Source organism: Oncorhynchus masou, chromosome 3 (genome assembly GCF_036934945.1).
Source record: "Oncorhynchus masou masou isolate Uvic2021 chromosome 3, UVic_Omas_1.1, whole genome shotgun sequence".
Taxonomy (NCBI): domain Eukaryota; kingdom Metazoa; phylum Chordata; class Actinopteri; order Salmoniformes; family Salmonidae; genus Oncorhynchus; species Oncorhynchus masou.
Window position 1 is genome coordinate 42,850,151 of NC_088214.1, and position 13,857 is coordinate 42,864,007.

Sequence of the window (13,857 nt, forward strand, 5' to 3'; positions counted from 1 at the left end):
TGGCCGAAATGACAAAACTCATTCGGGCTGTGTCGCTACAGGCGGCACGAAACACAAGCCCTGGTCCCAGGGTCTGCTGGGGTTGTGGCCAGCCAGGCCATCTGCGCCGAGATTGCCCCATGTCCCCCAGAGCTCAGGGAAACGGCTCGGGGTCCGCATAGACCGGGTAGTGCGGACCCCTGGCTTTCTATCCCAACCACCATCATCTTCAGGAGGAGCCCACCGGCACAGACGGGGAAGCAAGGCTCCACTTCACCCAGAAGCAGACGAGGGCAAGCGGATGGAGCCTGTTGTTGTGGTGGGCCGGACCTGTGTTGGGGACTTTTGTCATGTCCCTGTCACTGTGGAGGGGTGCCCTGCTCCGCCCTGGTGGACACTGGGTCCACAGTAACCCTGGTGAGGCCAGATATTGTGCCAGGTTGGACTCAGTGTGAGCCTACAACTGTGCAGCTCCGCACAGTCACAGGTGAGCTGGCACCCATGAAAGGGAAGGGAATAATGACTCTGACAGTAGGGGGCAGGACTGTGCGTCATCCTGTGTGGGTGGCGGCTGTGCAGGACCCTTGTATCCTGGGGTTGGACTTTCTTAGGAGCACAGGCTGCCAGTTAGACCTAAATAGGGGCACACTGAGCTTCCAGGGAGGGACGGAAGTCACCATGGCTCCCCCTAATGTCACATTCACTCAACCCAACAAACCCTTTACTCCAACAGTTAAAGCAGCAGAGACTCATGGCTGCGCCCCCTCCCCCACAGCTGTGTGTGACTTTTCCTCAGTCCCCCTGTCACCTACGGCGGTGTGTTACATTCCCCCAGCTACCTCCATGACACAGCCCTCTGTGAGCCCGGGCCACAACCCCCCAGCCCAGCTACCCCAGATGGGAGAGGAGAGGACACTGTCTGCAGTGAGGGAGATATGGGGGAGGAACTGTGTTGGTCTTGACCCCGAGCAGCAGGAACGGTTGTGGCAGTTGCTGTTTGAATTCAGAGACAGCTTTGCGTTGAGTGAGGAAGAGGTGGGTCAGACTCATCTGGTGCAGCATGAGATCGACACAGGTGATGCTCGACCCATCAAGATGCGTCCCCGCCGTATCTCGCTGGCACGCCAGGAGGCGGCAGACAAGGCTGTGTTGGAGATGCAGCAGGCAGACTTCATTGAGCCCTCAGACAGCCCCTGGGCGGCGCCAGTCGTCATGGTTCCGAAGAAGGGGGGCAAGCTGAGGTTCTGTGCGGACTACAGGCGGCTGAATGAGGTAACCAGGAAGGACTCATACCCCATACCACGTATCGATGAGTCGCTGGACCTGGTTAGAGGGTCCTCCTGGTTCTCCTCACTAGACCTCCGCAGTGGCTACTGGCAGGTGCCCCTCTCCCCAGAGGCCAGAGCCAAAACTGCGTTCTCCACTAACAGAGGACACTGGCAGTTCAAGGTCCTGTACTTTGGCCTGTGCAACGCTCCAGCTACGTTTGAGCGTTTGATGGACAGGGTGCTGGATGGCATCCCCCGACAGCAGTGTCTGGTATACCTCGATGACATCCTGGCCCATGGCAGCTCCTTCCAGTCAGCCCTGGGGGCGCTACGGCGTGTGCTGGAGAGGGTGGCTGCCGCAGGTCCGAAGCTCCACCCCGAGAAGTGCCACTTCATGAGGAGAGAGGTGTCCTTCTTGGGCCACCGAGTGGGGAAGGAGGGGATCAGCACCATGGAGGACAAGGTAGGGGCTGTCAGAGACTGGCCCACCCCCACCGACCAGCGTCAGCTGAAGAGCTTCCTGGGCCTGGCCTCGTACTACAGGAGGTTTGTACGGGACTTCTCAAGCGTTGCTGCTCCACTGAACCGCCTTCTGCCGAAGGACAAGGCTTTCACTTGGACAGTGGAGTGTGAGGAGGCGTTTAACACCCTCAAACGTGCACTGATCGGGGCCCCCGTGCTCGCCCCCCCTGACCTCACCTTGCCCTTTATCCTGGACACAGACGCGAGCAATGTGGGCATGGGTGGGGTGCTGGCCCAGGTGGGGCCAGAGGGGGAGAGAGTGGTGGCGTACTTCAGCAAAACATTTGACAAACATGAGCGCCGCTACTGTGTCACCCGGCGGGAGCTCTTGGCTATTGTGGCTTCCGTCAAACACTTCAAGTACTACCTGGGTGGTCTGCCCTTTACTGTAAGGACTGACCACTCTGCTCTCCAGTGGCTCATGTCTTTCAGAGAGCCAGAGGGGCAGGTGGCACGCTGGTTGGAGGAGCTTCAGCCGTATGACTTCACGGTTGTGCACAGGGCAGGGGCACGCCACTCCAACGCCGACGCCATGTTCCGTCGGCCCTGTACTGCAGATGGCTGCCGCCACTGTGAACGGAGAGAGGGACGGGAGAGAGAGCTGCGGGCAGAGGAGGGTGTCTGTGCCACAGTGTGTCGGGCGAGCGGGCCTGTCTGCTGCGAGCTGCAGACTGTCGACGTGGCTGAATGGCGGCAGCAGCAGGGACGGGACACAGACCTACAGCCAGTGCTACAGTGGGTAGAGGCGCAGGTGAGGCCACCATGGGAAGAGGTGACAGCGCTCTCACTCGCGACCAAAGGGTTGTGGTCGAAGTTTGAGAGACTGCGGCTGGCTGATGGCGTGCTACAGCGGGCATGGAAGGAGTCAGCTACGGGAGAGGAGAGGTGGCAGGTGGTGGTCCCAAAAGCATTGCGGGAGGCTGTGCTCCAGAGTACTCATGGGGGGGTGGGGACTGGACACTTTGGGGTCACAAAAACACTGCGCCGTCTCCGTCGGGGCTTCTACTGGGGGCAGCACAAGAAGGATGTGGAGGACTTTTGTCGCCGCTGTGACAACTGCACAGCGAGAAAGGGCCCCCCAGGCCGCTCTCATGCTCAGCTCCAACACTTCCCAGTGGGGGCTCCCATGGAGAGGGTGGGAGTGGATGTAGCTGGGCCGTTCCCCACCACAGACAGTGGAAACCGCTGGGTGCTCACGGCCATGGACTATTTCACAAAATGGCCCGAGGCCTATGCTCTGCCTGACCAGGAGGCAGAGACCATCGTCGACGCCCTGACAGCGGGGATGTTCAGCAGGTTTGGAGCTGCAGAGTCCATCCACAGCGACCAAGGCAGAAACTTTGAGTCCCGTGTGTTCGCCACCATGTGTGATAGGCTGGGTATGCACAAGACCCGCACTACTCCTCTCCATCCTCAAAGTGATGGCCTTGTGGAGCGCTTCAACACAACGCTTGGACAGCAGCTGGCCATCGTCTCTTCCAAACACCAGCGTGACTGGGACAAGCACCTGCCTATGGTCCTAATGGCATTCCGCTCCGCTGTCCAAGACTCCACCTCCTGCACGCCTGCCCTCCTCATGCTGGGGAGAGAGATCCGCACCCCTGCGGAGATGGCGTTTGGTCGGCCCCTGGATAGCCCTCATGTTCCTCCGGGGCCGGAGTATGCCCGGAGACTCCAGGACCGCCTGGAGACAGCCCACACCTTCGCCAGAGAGCAGCTGGTGAATGCAGGTGTGAGGCAGAAAAGGAACTATGACGTGCACACCCGGGGAAGGCACTTTGTGGCTGGGGAGCTGGTCTGGGTCTACAGCCCCCTAAGGAAAAAAGGTTAGATGCTCCAAGTTGGACAGTCACTGGGTGGGACCCTGCAGTGTCCTGGAGAGGGTAGGGGAGGTTGTGTACCGAGTGCAGCTTCCTCCCAGGGGGAGAAAGGTGGCACTGCACCGGGACAGGTTAGCCCCATACAGAGGGGCCTCTTTTCCCCAAACCCCAGGAACCCCCACAATTCCCCTCTCTGGCAATGACATTCTCCAGGCACCCACCCTCAGGTGCCGCAGACAAGGCTCCAGACAGCCCACTCCCACTGTCTCCCCCCCTGTGTCACCGCGTGGTTCCCCAGAGCCACGGACTGTATTACCCGTTCCCGCTTCCTTGTCCCCCATATCCCTGCCTTCATCCCCTGGTTCCCAGAGGGGCACTCTGCGACCATCACGGCCACGCAGGCAAAGGAGACCTCCGGGTCGCTTCAGAGACTTTGTTTGTTCCCTCGGGGACGAGGGACTTTGTGGTGGGGGGCTGTGTAGCGACCCGCACAGACAGCTGTGTGTTATGTGTTAGGCTAGGAGGTGGTTGTGTTGTACTGACCAGTACCCGGTGTTCGCGGGGTCCGACATGTCAATCAACCTGCTATCTGCCAATCACGGGAATGCCTGGAATGTTCTGATGCCGGGCATCCTGGTGGTTGGCGGAGTGGCGTGGAGGGGGGTTGGGCAGGGGGGTGGAGCATTGGAAGTTAAGACCAGGTTCAGCCTTTATTCTCTCTCTCTTACGTCTGGGCTTCCCAAGAGAAGGTCACGATTGGCTTGTGGGTTATCTGTCATCTTTTTGGCGTGTGCTACGGCCCAAACAGTAGCCTGTGTAAAGTTGGTTTAATAAACCGTCAATTCGCAAACTCAGGCCTCTGTCTGGACAATAGTTAATTTATGATCTAGGCAGGTCATTACACAATGTTATTTATTTCCTGTGTAGGCTGCTATTCTACTTGAAATAAAATAATGGGTGGGGGGAATACATTTTATCTACCAACGGCGACACCGTTATAAAGCTGCCCAGTAGGAAGAACCTCTAAGCAACACCAGTGCTCTCGTTGCCATGTTAGCTAATGTTACCAACGGCAGGTCCGTGATAAAGTTGCCCAGTGGGAAACACCTCAGGTTGGCAGGCACCTCCATAGAACAGCAGTGCTCTGGTTGCCATGTTAGATAATGTTACCGCCAGCGACACCGTGATACACCTGCCCAGTGGGAAGGAGCTCAGGTCGGCACGAGTCATTCACACCGGTTTATCGACTTGTTATGCAGCCCAGTCAGTCACGCAAAACGGTCTTCAGTGGCAACAAATCTGCCCAATTAGCTGATTCGCTTTTCGTACACACACTTGTGTTGATCCTGCCACTATTTTCGCCACGCCAACTTCCACACTCCATATACGCAGTTTCCCATTACTGATTTTACAGCCTGATGCCTCATGACCCCTCAACTCTATTTAAATCATTAAAGCGGTCGCTGTTGAAATCAACATAACATGGTTTCTGATGAAGAGGGCTCATCCTTGCAAACAAATGTCAACCATCTCCAATGTGCAGCGGGGAGTCGAGACACACTCCGAAACAACCAACTCTTTTACAGTTTCCTCTTTGATCAAACCTTTATTTCTGAGCTTATGCCTTACAGAAATGTTTCGATTGTAGCTGGAGTTGCACCACAGAACTGTCAATCTCTCTCTAGCTAGCATGACGGCGGTGAAAATGGCAGCAGGAGGTGTGAGAATTAAAGAACACACACACACATACACAGTACCACACACCTGAGATCTGGCGTTGAGTTGAGTGGGCAGATAGAGCAGCAACTGTGGGATATTCTGGACCACCTTCACCATCAGCTCCTTACTAGACACGAGCACAAACATCAACCAAGCGCATGTTGCTTTGTGTTTGTGTGTCTGTGTGTGTGTGTGTGTGTGTGTGTCATCATACCTGTCTGGTAGATGATGGCCCTGAATGATGAGGGCCACAGAGGAGCTGAGCTCAGGGTTCACAGCTACAGAGCACCTGAGCTGAGAGTCAGTCAGTCTTCCCCAGGCCTCCACCTACACACATACACACACACACACACACACACACACACACACACACACACACACACACACACACACACACACACACACACACACACACACACACACACACACACACACACACACACACAGGGGTAGGGAAGCATTTTGTGTGTGTGTGTGTGTGTGTGTGTGTGTGTGTGTGTGTGTGTGTGTGTGTGTGTGTGTGTGTGTGTGTGTGTGTGTGTGTGTGTGTGTGTGTGTGTGTGTGTGTGTGTGTGTGTGTGTGTGTGTGTGTGTGTCAGCCAGCCTACCTGTAGGATAGGGCTGGTCTGACCCTGTAAGCTGTGTTGTATTGTGGCTCTGGCCTCCCTGGACCCTCCATAGGTTCTCCAGCCCCTCACATCCCCAACAACACGCACCCGTCTCCCCTTACAGTGCAGGTCCACTGACACACTCCTCATAGGCCCTATGGAGGGGAATGAATTAGGGCACTAAGGAGAAGTAGGCTAGTGGAGAAAAGGCATAACTGTGTGCATACTGAACGTCAAGGAGATTCCAGACATGTCACAGATTGGTTAAGACAGAACGTTATACATAGGACACGTTTGACCGATAGCGAACGTTACAAATAGGGCCACTTTCTGTCATTCCGTGACGTTAGCTGGGTTAGTGTGCTAACCTGTGAATTGGGCAGTCAGGGCGGTGTCCAGACTATATGGCAAGTCTGTACGCGGTGATGAGGGAGGGGTCAGAGAGAGCAGCATGGCTAGATGTCCATCGGGTAAACTGATGTTCAGGCCAGAGCCCAGCAGCCTGTGACCATCCACGGAGAGGTGAGCCCTGGACCTCAGCTGAGACAGCACCCTGTGTGTGGAGCATAGGGCCTGGGAGAGAGGGAGGAGGAGAGGAAAAGGGCAGAGGGAAGGGGAGGAAAGACGGATTACACCAAGGACGGATCATCAGACCAAGGATCCTTGTCTTCTTTCCTTCAACTGCACTTGTTTTCAGGGCCAAGTTTCCCGAAAATCATTAAGCATGAAGTTCATTGTTTGTTTTCGGGTAACTCACCCCTCATCAGTAAAGTAGAAGATAATTGAAATGTACTGCAGGAACACCCACACAGCCAAACGCACTCAATTCACTGAAGATATCGCCAAAGATATTCAGACTGGGCATAGCTCTTTACCTCCATCGTCTGTGGAAAGCCTCTCTCTTGAAGCCAAAGCCAACTGTGCCACAGGTTGCCTCTCAGTTCAGTAGCCAATGGACTGTCCTTCAGCTGAAGCCCCAGTCCTGCTAGCTGAGCTCCAAATTGGGACTGAATGGTCAGGTTCCTCACCTGCCCAAAACCAATCTCTAGCTGGAGGCACAGCAAAGGCATCATACTGAATACTTATCTAATAAGATACAGTAGAAAAACAGATCGATATATAAGCCAAGGAATCTACACCTCTAAACCCGCTTTTCACATTATCATGCCAACCTGAACCGTACTGTGCTGGCTTGGATATTGTTTGTTTTTTCACATTGTCCTTTCCAGCCTGGTTCCAGCAACTATGGTCAACCCAGTACAGCTCGACTCAGGTTGGTTTGGCTTGGATCAGCAGTCTGACGTCTCTAACCTGGATACTGTTGTTCTCTGGCAGTCCCCAGTTCTTCAGAAGTTCCATAGTGTGATTGACAATGCTCTTCACCCTCACCATCCCTTGACTCCTCTCTACGGTCATCTCCTCAATACACTAAAAACAAAAGTGTTTACCATAAAGACGGACATATACACATACCAAAGACATGTGAAATTGGCTAAAATGAATATGGTGGATAATCATGATATTGCATTCACTATTACAATCGTGATGACTGCAAAGAAGAACACATCTTAGGGTACATCTCAATAGTGTAAAATTGCTTATTTTGCATTCTTTCCCTGATGTACGCTGTGATATAAAAAAGAAGAAGATGCAATGTGTTTAAAGACCAGTGCAGATGAAGGAGAGGAGTCTAGGAAAGCAAGCGACTTTAGACTATTGGGATGCACCCCGCTCACCCCCTAGCATACAACAGGGCAGTTTTCTCCATAGAGATACAATATCATACTTAGGGCCCTGCGTTTTGCGCAGTGATGTGCCATGCCTGGATTTGAACCTTTATTTCAAGCTTTTTCATCTAACTGTTCCCTTTTGGTCCAGTACCATCCTCAGACAATTGCTATATTTTTTTTGTGAAATTCGCATTTTTGGATAAGGCTTCAAATGCAGGATAAAATATTGATATGTCACATGATTGCGCAAAGCATAGGGCCCTAAATAAGTGTTATATTTAATTCTGTGGTTTCCTCTCTAAACAGCTGCTGTTAATCAGGTTACCTGTTGGCCTCCCACGATGCAGTGGAGGAGCCAGTGGTAAGAGCCGTTGCCATGGCTCTCTGAGCGGGTCGTGATGGCAGAATTGGCGGGGAGACCCACCCTTTCTAGCAGGGGCACAGAGTGGTTGAGATGGGCTGATGCTTCCTGCCAACCCTGGCAGACACAAACAGAGGTAGACACAGTACTTGAAATGTATTCATTCATCTCTATGTTTATCAGTCAATGAACATGCATTGTTCGGAAGAGGCCGTTCGAAACACTGAAATGTTTGTAATTATGAAATGTATGGAAAAAACAGTAGCCTACCTTTGTTGTTTTCAGTGCCATCAAAGCCTGTAGTTTCTTTTCATCCATCGCCATGGAGACATGGGTGTCTAGGAGTGTCTGGGTGATGACCAAGGACCAAGAAACGTTCATCTTAACTGGACTACCCCATTCCTATAAAATATTTGGTATATAACGTTATATAGACCGGCAAATCAAACATTGGTTGAAAATGGATGACGAGTTAGTAGTTATTAACATAGCAGTGTATGATTAAGTTGCACCTAAGAGCTGATCTAAGTTCAGTTTCGCACTTTTCACCCAAATAGTTCAGGTTACGACATAGGGACGGGAAGCTGATCCTAATTCTGTGCTTAGGGGAAATCAGTACCCAGTGCGAGACAGTGTCAAAGGTGTTGGTAGTGGAATAGAATAGAACACTTTCATCAAAATGTGCCGGTACCTGTAGTGCAGTGCAGTTGTTGTGGTACACCACTGCCCCCTTCAGGTTGTCCCTTGTCATCACTGTCGCTGAGCCTCTCACAGCACATTCCCCCAGCTGTAGCTCCACCTCTGTATCGTAGCCCTGTGAGTCTGCCCTACCACTACCGGTCACCACTATCCTACTCTGGCCCGGTATCTCCTCAAGGGCCGTGAGGTTGTGAATGAGGTGTCCCTCTAGCCTCAGCCCAGACCTGGCCCCTGCGGTCAGCCTCAGGGAACCCCTCTGTTGCCCCTCCACACTGGCATCCAAAATGGCCACCCAGATGTTGTGGTCATCTGTTCCCACAGAGCCATTCAGGTGGACCTGGGTGGGGAGGTCAAGACCCTGGGGAAATAAAGGGTGGATAGGAGTGTGATTTTGTGATTTAACTGCATGGCTTTCTTCAGGCATGGATATTCAGTAAGAGAGTGAATTACTTGCTGTCCCAAATCTGTTTGTAGGTGTTGGCTGTGCAGCACAAACAGATATGGGACCGGGCTAACTAGATTAGATACAGTAAGTTGTAGATACATACAGTAAGTGTGATATGAAGACTACAAACTTTCCACATTAAATCAAATCAAATTTTATTGGTCACATACATATGGTTGGCAGATGCTAGTGCGTGTGTAGCGGAATGCTTGTGCTTCTAGTTCCAACAGTGCAGCAATATCTAACAAGTAATCGAACAATTCCCCATCAACTACCTAATGCACACAAATCTAAAGGGATGGAATAAGAATATGTACATATAAATATATATATAAGCAAGGTGCAATAGATGGTATAAGGTACAGTGTATACATATGATTTGAGTAATGTAAGATATGTTAACCTTCTTAAAGTGGCATTGTTTAAAGTGACTAGAGATCCATTTATTAAAGTGGCCAGCGATAGTCCCTATGTAGGCAGCATTCTCAGCCTCTCTGAGTTAGTGACTGCCGTTAAGCAGTCTGACGGCCTTGAGATAGAAGCTGTTTTGCAGCCTCTCGGGTTTCACTGTTGATGTCATAGGCCTGCAATGAGGATAATCTCTGTATAACGTGTTTCATTTCAATAGTTGAAAAAAAGAGGATAGCCTACCTGTAGCAACGGACAATCTGACTCCGTAGCCCACTGTGTCCGTCCATTAGACCCCATGTCTCCATTAGCTCTGATATGACACGAGCCAGCTTTAATCAACAGGGCCCCAGTCTGTCCGGGGCCCTCAGGGGCCCAAGCGTCTATGCTGGTCTTCAGGGGGAGGCCCCTGGTCCGGAGCCCAGGGAAGGAGTGTGTCAGGGAGCCAGAGAGGTGTGCTGCCGGACTGCAGGACTGGCCCAGCTCCAGATTAAGATCATGGTTGTCCATCTTTAGAGTACAGTGAACGGCCAGCTGGCAAGGGACCAATGAGAGGAGGCTCTGGAAGGCCAGGGATGCAGGGAGTCCTGTGCTCTGTGGAGAAATGTGCATACATGGGCATGCGTGGCTCATGTGCATGTATACACACGGGCATGTGCACGCGCGCGCACATACACACGCTGTAAAACACACATATGCAGTCCCTCGAAGTACATACACACAAACCCTATCTCTAATCACACATCCCAACACTATAAAAGCACTATCATGAATGCACACTTCCAAAAAGTATTCTAATGACACAAAACCTTTCTTCTATCCATACTGTCAACTCAAGGCAACCCCTCTCCCTTCACTCTCACTTCCCCTCTCCCTTCACTCTCACTCCCCCTCTATCTTCACTCTCACTTCCTCTCTCATTCCCCCTCTATCTTCACTCTCACTTCCCCTCTCCCTTCACTCTCACTCCCCCTCTATCTTCACTCTCACTTCCTCTCTCGCTCCCCCTCTGTCTTCACTCTCACTCATTCCCCCTCTATTTTCACTCTCACTTCCTCTCTCACTTCCCCTCTCCCTTCACTCTCACTCCCCCTCTATCTTCACTCTCACTTCCTCTCTCATTCCCCCTCTATCTTCACTCTCACTTTCCCTTCTCCCTTCACTCTCACTCCCCCTCTATCTTCACTCTCACTTCCTCTTTCGCTCCCCCTCTGTCTTCACTCTCACTCCCCCTCTATCTTCACTCTCACTTCCTCTCTCGCTTCCCCTCTCCCTTCACTCTCACTTCCCCTCTCCCTTCACTCTCACTCCCCCTCTATCTTCACTCTCACTTCCTCTCTCGCTCCCCCTCTGTCTTCACTCTCACTCCCCCTCTATCTTCACTCTCACTTCCTCTCTCGTTCCCCCTCTATCTTCACTCTCACTCCCCCTCTCCCTTCACTTTCACTCATCCTTTCTCTCCCCCTCTCCCCATCCCTCGACGGTAAACAAAGCGAAGCCCTCTGTCCAGCTGCATCCACAAAGCTCTGTCAATCACACACACACACACCCACCCACACACACACACACACACACACACACACACACACATGCACGCACGCACGCACACATACACACACTGCTCACAATTAGAGACAAGGAGCTCCCGCTGCTAGTACAAACACCACGGGGCACTGATCCAGACAGAACACATATGGTCTCGCAAACCATCCTATGGGTTACGTCCCAAATAACAACCTATTCAGGACACTATTGTTAACCAGTATTCCCTCTATAGTGCGCAACTTTTGACCCTGTTAGGGTGCCATTTGGGGTGCACCCTTGGTGTTCTATCACAGCGACACCCAGTTAAAAATCAGCCCTGAGGTTTGCCTTTGATGAAGACTCCTTCTGAAGTTCTTCAAAGGAGACGGGTGTGTTGATAATATATAGGCAACCCCCTATTATCATCAAAACCATCTCTTAGCTGGGGTTCCAGCTAGCACAATCAAAGTAGTCATAACTCAGATATCAGGCTGTAACATAGTGGTGATTAAGAGCTTAGTCAATGTTATTGTAGGGCGTGGTTGAAACCGTAATATTTGCGGTAGACAGAGCGAAAGACTTTGTTGATGCAGCAGGGTTGGCGTCAATTCCATTGAAATTCCAGTCAATTCCGGAAGGGCACTGAAATTCCAATTCCAATTCTCTTCAATGCTTTTCAATTGGGGAAATGTGAAATTGGAATTTGGTTTACTTTCTGAATTGACTGGAATTCAAATGGAATTGAATGCAACTCTGCAGTAGGTAGCCGAGTGGTTAAGAATGTTGAGCCAGTAAATGAACGGTTGCTGGTTCAAATACCAGAGCCAGCAAAGTGGAAGAAATCCGCTGTTCTGTTCTTGAGCACTGTAGTTTACCCCCAATATCAACTGCTCCTGGCGTGTGCTGATGATGTTGATTAAGGCAGCCCCCCGCACCTCTCTGATTCAGAAGGGTTGGGTTAAATGCGGAAGACACATTTTGGATGAATGCATTCCGTTGTGCAACTGACTAGGTTTCCCATTTCCCCAAAAGCTGGCCAAGGCAGAAACATGCAGGCACTCACAATGGAACTTAGCCCAGCATTAACACATCAGATTCCACTGATCGGTAACCGGAATCAGATTTGTTTGTGCTCTCCTGGCCAGTGTGTTCTTTACCTGTAGTTCTGGGCAGTAGTGGGTCACATTGACGACCCAGTTAGCCTTATTCTCCCCCGAATCAGCCCTGATCCGGCACTGCCCCAGCTCCAGCTCCACCCCTACCCCAGGGCGTTCACCAGTCGAGATACCCAGGACCAGGGCACTGCGAGGGGGGAGGCCCAGGGCATGGAGCCCCGCCAGGGAGTGACGGATGGAGCTCCTGAGGCTGAGCTGGGGGAGGCAGGAGGAGAAGGCCAGGCTGGCGGCCCCCCTCTCCTCTCCCCCGGTGTGGAGGTGTGTGTCCAGGCGCATGGTGCAGCCGGAGCGGACCAAGGAGCCGTTCACTGAGAAGTACGGAGGCAGGAGAGTCTGTGGAGGAGAAACCAAAAGTCAGCAACAACAACCAATATATCAAATCAAATCAAAGTTTATTTGTCACGTGCGCCGAATAGAACAGGTGTAGACCTTACAGTGAAATGCTTACTCACAGACTCTAACCAATAGTGCAAAAAAGGTATTAGGTGAACAATAGGTAAGTAAAGAAATAAAAACAACAGTAAAAAGACAGTGAAAAATAACAGTAGCGAGGCTACAACAGCAGTCCGTGTAGCCATTTGATTACCTGTTCAGGAGTCTTAGGGCTTGGGGGTAAAAACTGTTGAGAAGCCTTTTTGTCCTAGACTTGGCACTCCGGTACCGCTTGCCATGCGGTAGTAGAGAGAACAGTCTATGACTGGGGTGGCTGGGGTCTTTGACAATTTTTAGTGCCTTCCTCTGAAACCGCCTGGTGTAGAGGTCCTGGATGGCAGGAAGCTTGGCCCCAGTGATGTACTGGGCCGCACGGACTACCCTCTGTAGTGCCTTGCGGTCAGAGGCCGAGCAATTGCCCGAACCAGGCAGTGATGTAACCAGTCAGGATGTTCTTGATGTTGCAGCTGTAGAACCTTTTGAGGATCTGAGGACCCATGCCAAATCTTTTTAGTTTCCTGAGGGGAAATAGGCTTTGTCGTTCCCTCTTCACGACTGTCTTGTTGTGTTAGGACCATTCTAGTTTGTTGGTGATGTGGACACCAAAGGACTTGAAGCTCTCAACCTGCTCCACTACAGCCCCGTCGATGAGACTCGTGCTCGGTCCTCCTTTTCCTGCAGTCCACAATCATCTCCTTAGTCTTGGTTACGTTGAGGGATAGGTTGTTATTCTGGCAACACTTGGCAAGGTCTCTGACCTCCTCCCTATAGGCGGTCTCGTCGTTGTCGGTGATCAGGCCTACCACTGTTGTGCCGTCTGCAAACTTAATGATGGTGTTGGAGTTGTGCCTGGCCATGCAGTCGTGGGTGAAAAGGGAGTACAGGAGGGGACTGAGCACACACCCCTGGGGGGCTCCAGTGTTGAGGATGAGCGTGGCAGATGTGTTGCTACTTATCCTCACCACCTGGGCGCGGCCCGTCAGGAAGTCCAGGATCCAATTGCAGAGGGAGGTGTTTAGTCCCAGGATCCTTAGCTTAGTGATGAGCTCTGAGGGTACTATGATGTTGAACGCTGAGCTGTAGTCAATGAATAGTATTCTCACATAGGTGTTCCTTTTGTCCAGGTGGGAAAGGGCAGTGTGGAGTGCAATAGAGATTGTATCATCT

The 13,857-nt window shown here is 51.8% G+C and overlaps 1 protein-coding gene across 2 annotated transcripts in view; it reads right to left on the reverse strand.

Moving 5' to 3' along the window:
• The window catches only part of LOC135517160 (uncharacterized), a 49,605-nt gene that overhangs the window by 19,591 nt on the left and 16,157 nt on the right, over positions 1-13,857 (reverse strand). For both annotated transcript variants that reach the window (XM_064941225.1, XM_064941218.1), the window contains exons 25-35: positions 12,241-12,591; positions 9,803-10,153; positions 8,699-9,064; positions 8,278-8,409; positions 7,972-8,124; positions 7,228-7,344; positions 6,792-6,965; positions 6,285-6,489; positions 5,917-6,071; positions 5,523-5,635; positions 5,354-5,435 (exon numbers count right to left, since the gene is read on the reverse strand). In XM_064941225.1, the coding sequence (XP_064797297.1) occupies positions 5,354-5,435; positions 5,523-5,635; positions 5,917-6,071; positions 6,285-6,489; positions 6,792-6,965; positions 7,228-7,344; positions 7,972-8,124; positions 8,278-8,409; positions 8,699-9,064; positions 9,803-10,153; positions 12,241-12,591 (2,199 nt within the window). The remainder of the gene's footprint in view (positions 1-5,353; positions 5,436-5,522; positions 5,636-5,916; positions 6,072-6,284; positions 6,490-6,791; positions 6,966-7,227; positions 7,345-7,971; positions 8,125-8,277; positions 8,410-8,698; positions 9,065-9,802; positions 10,154-12,240; positions 12,592-13,857) is intronic.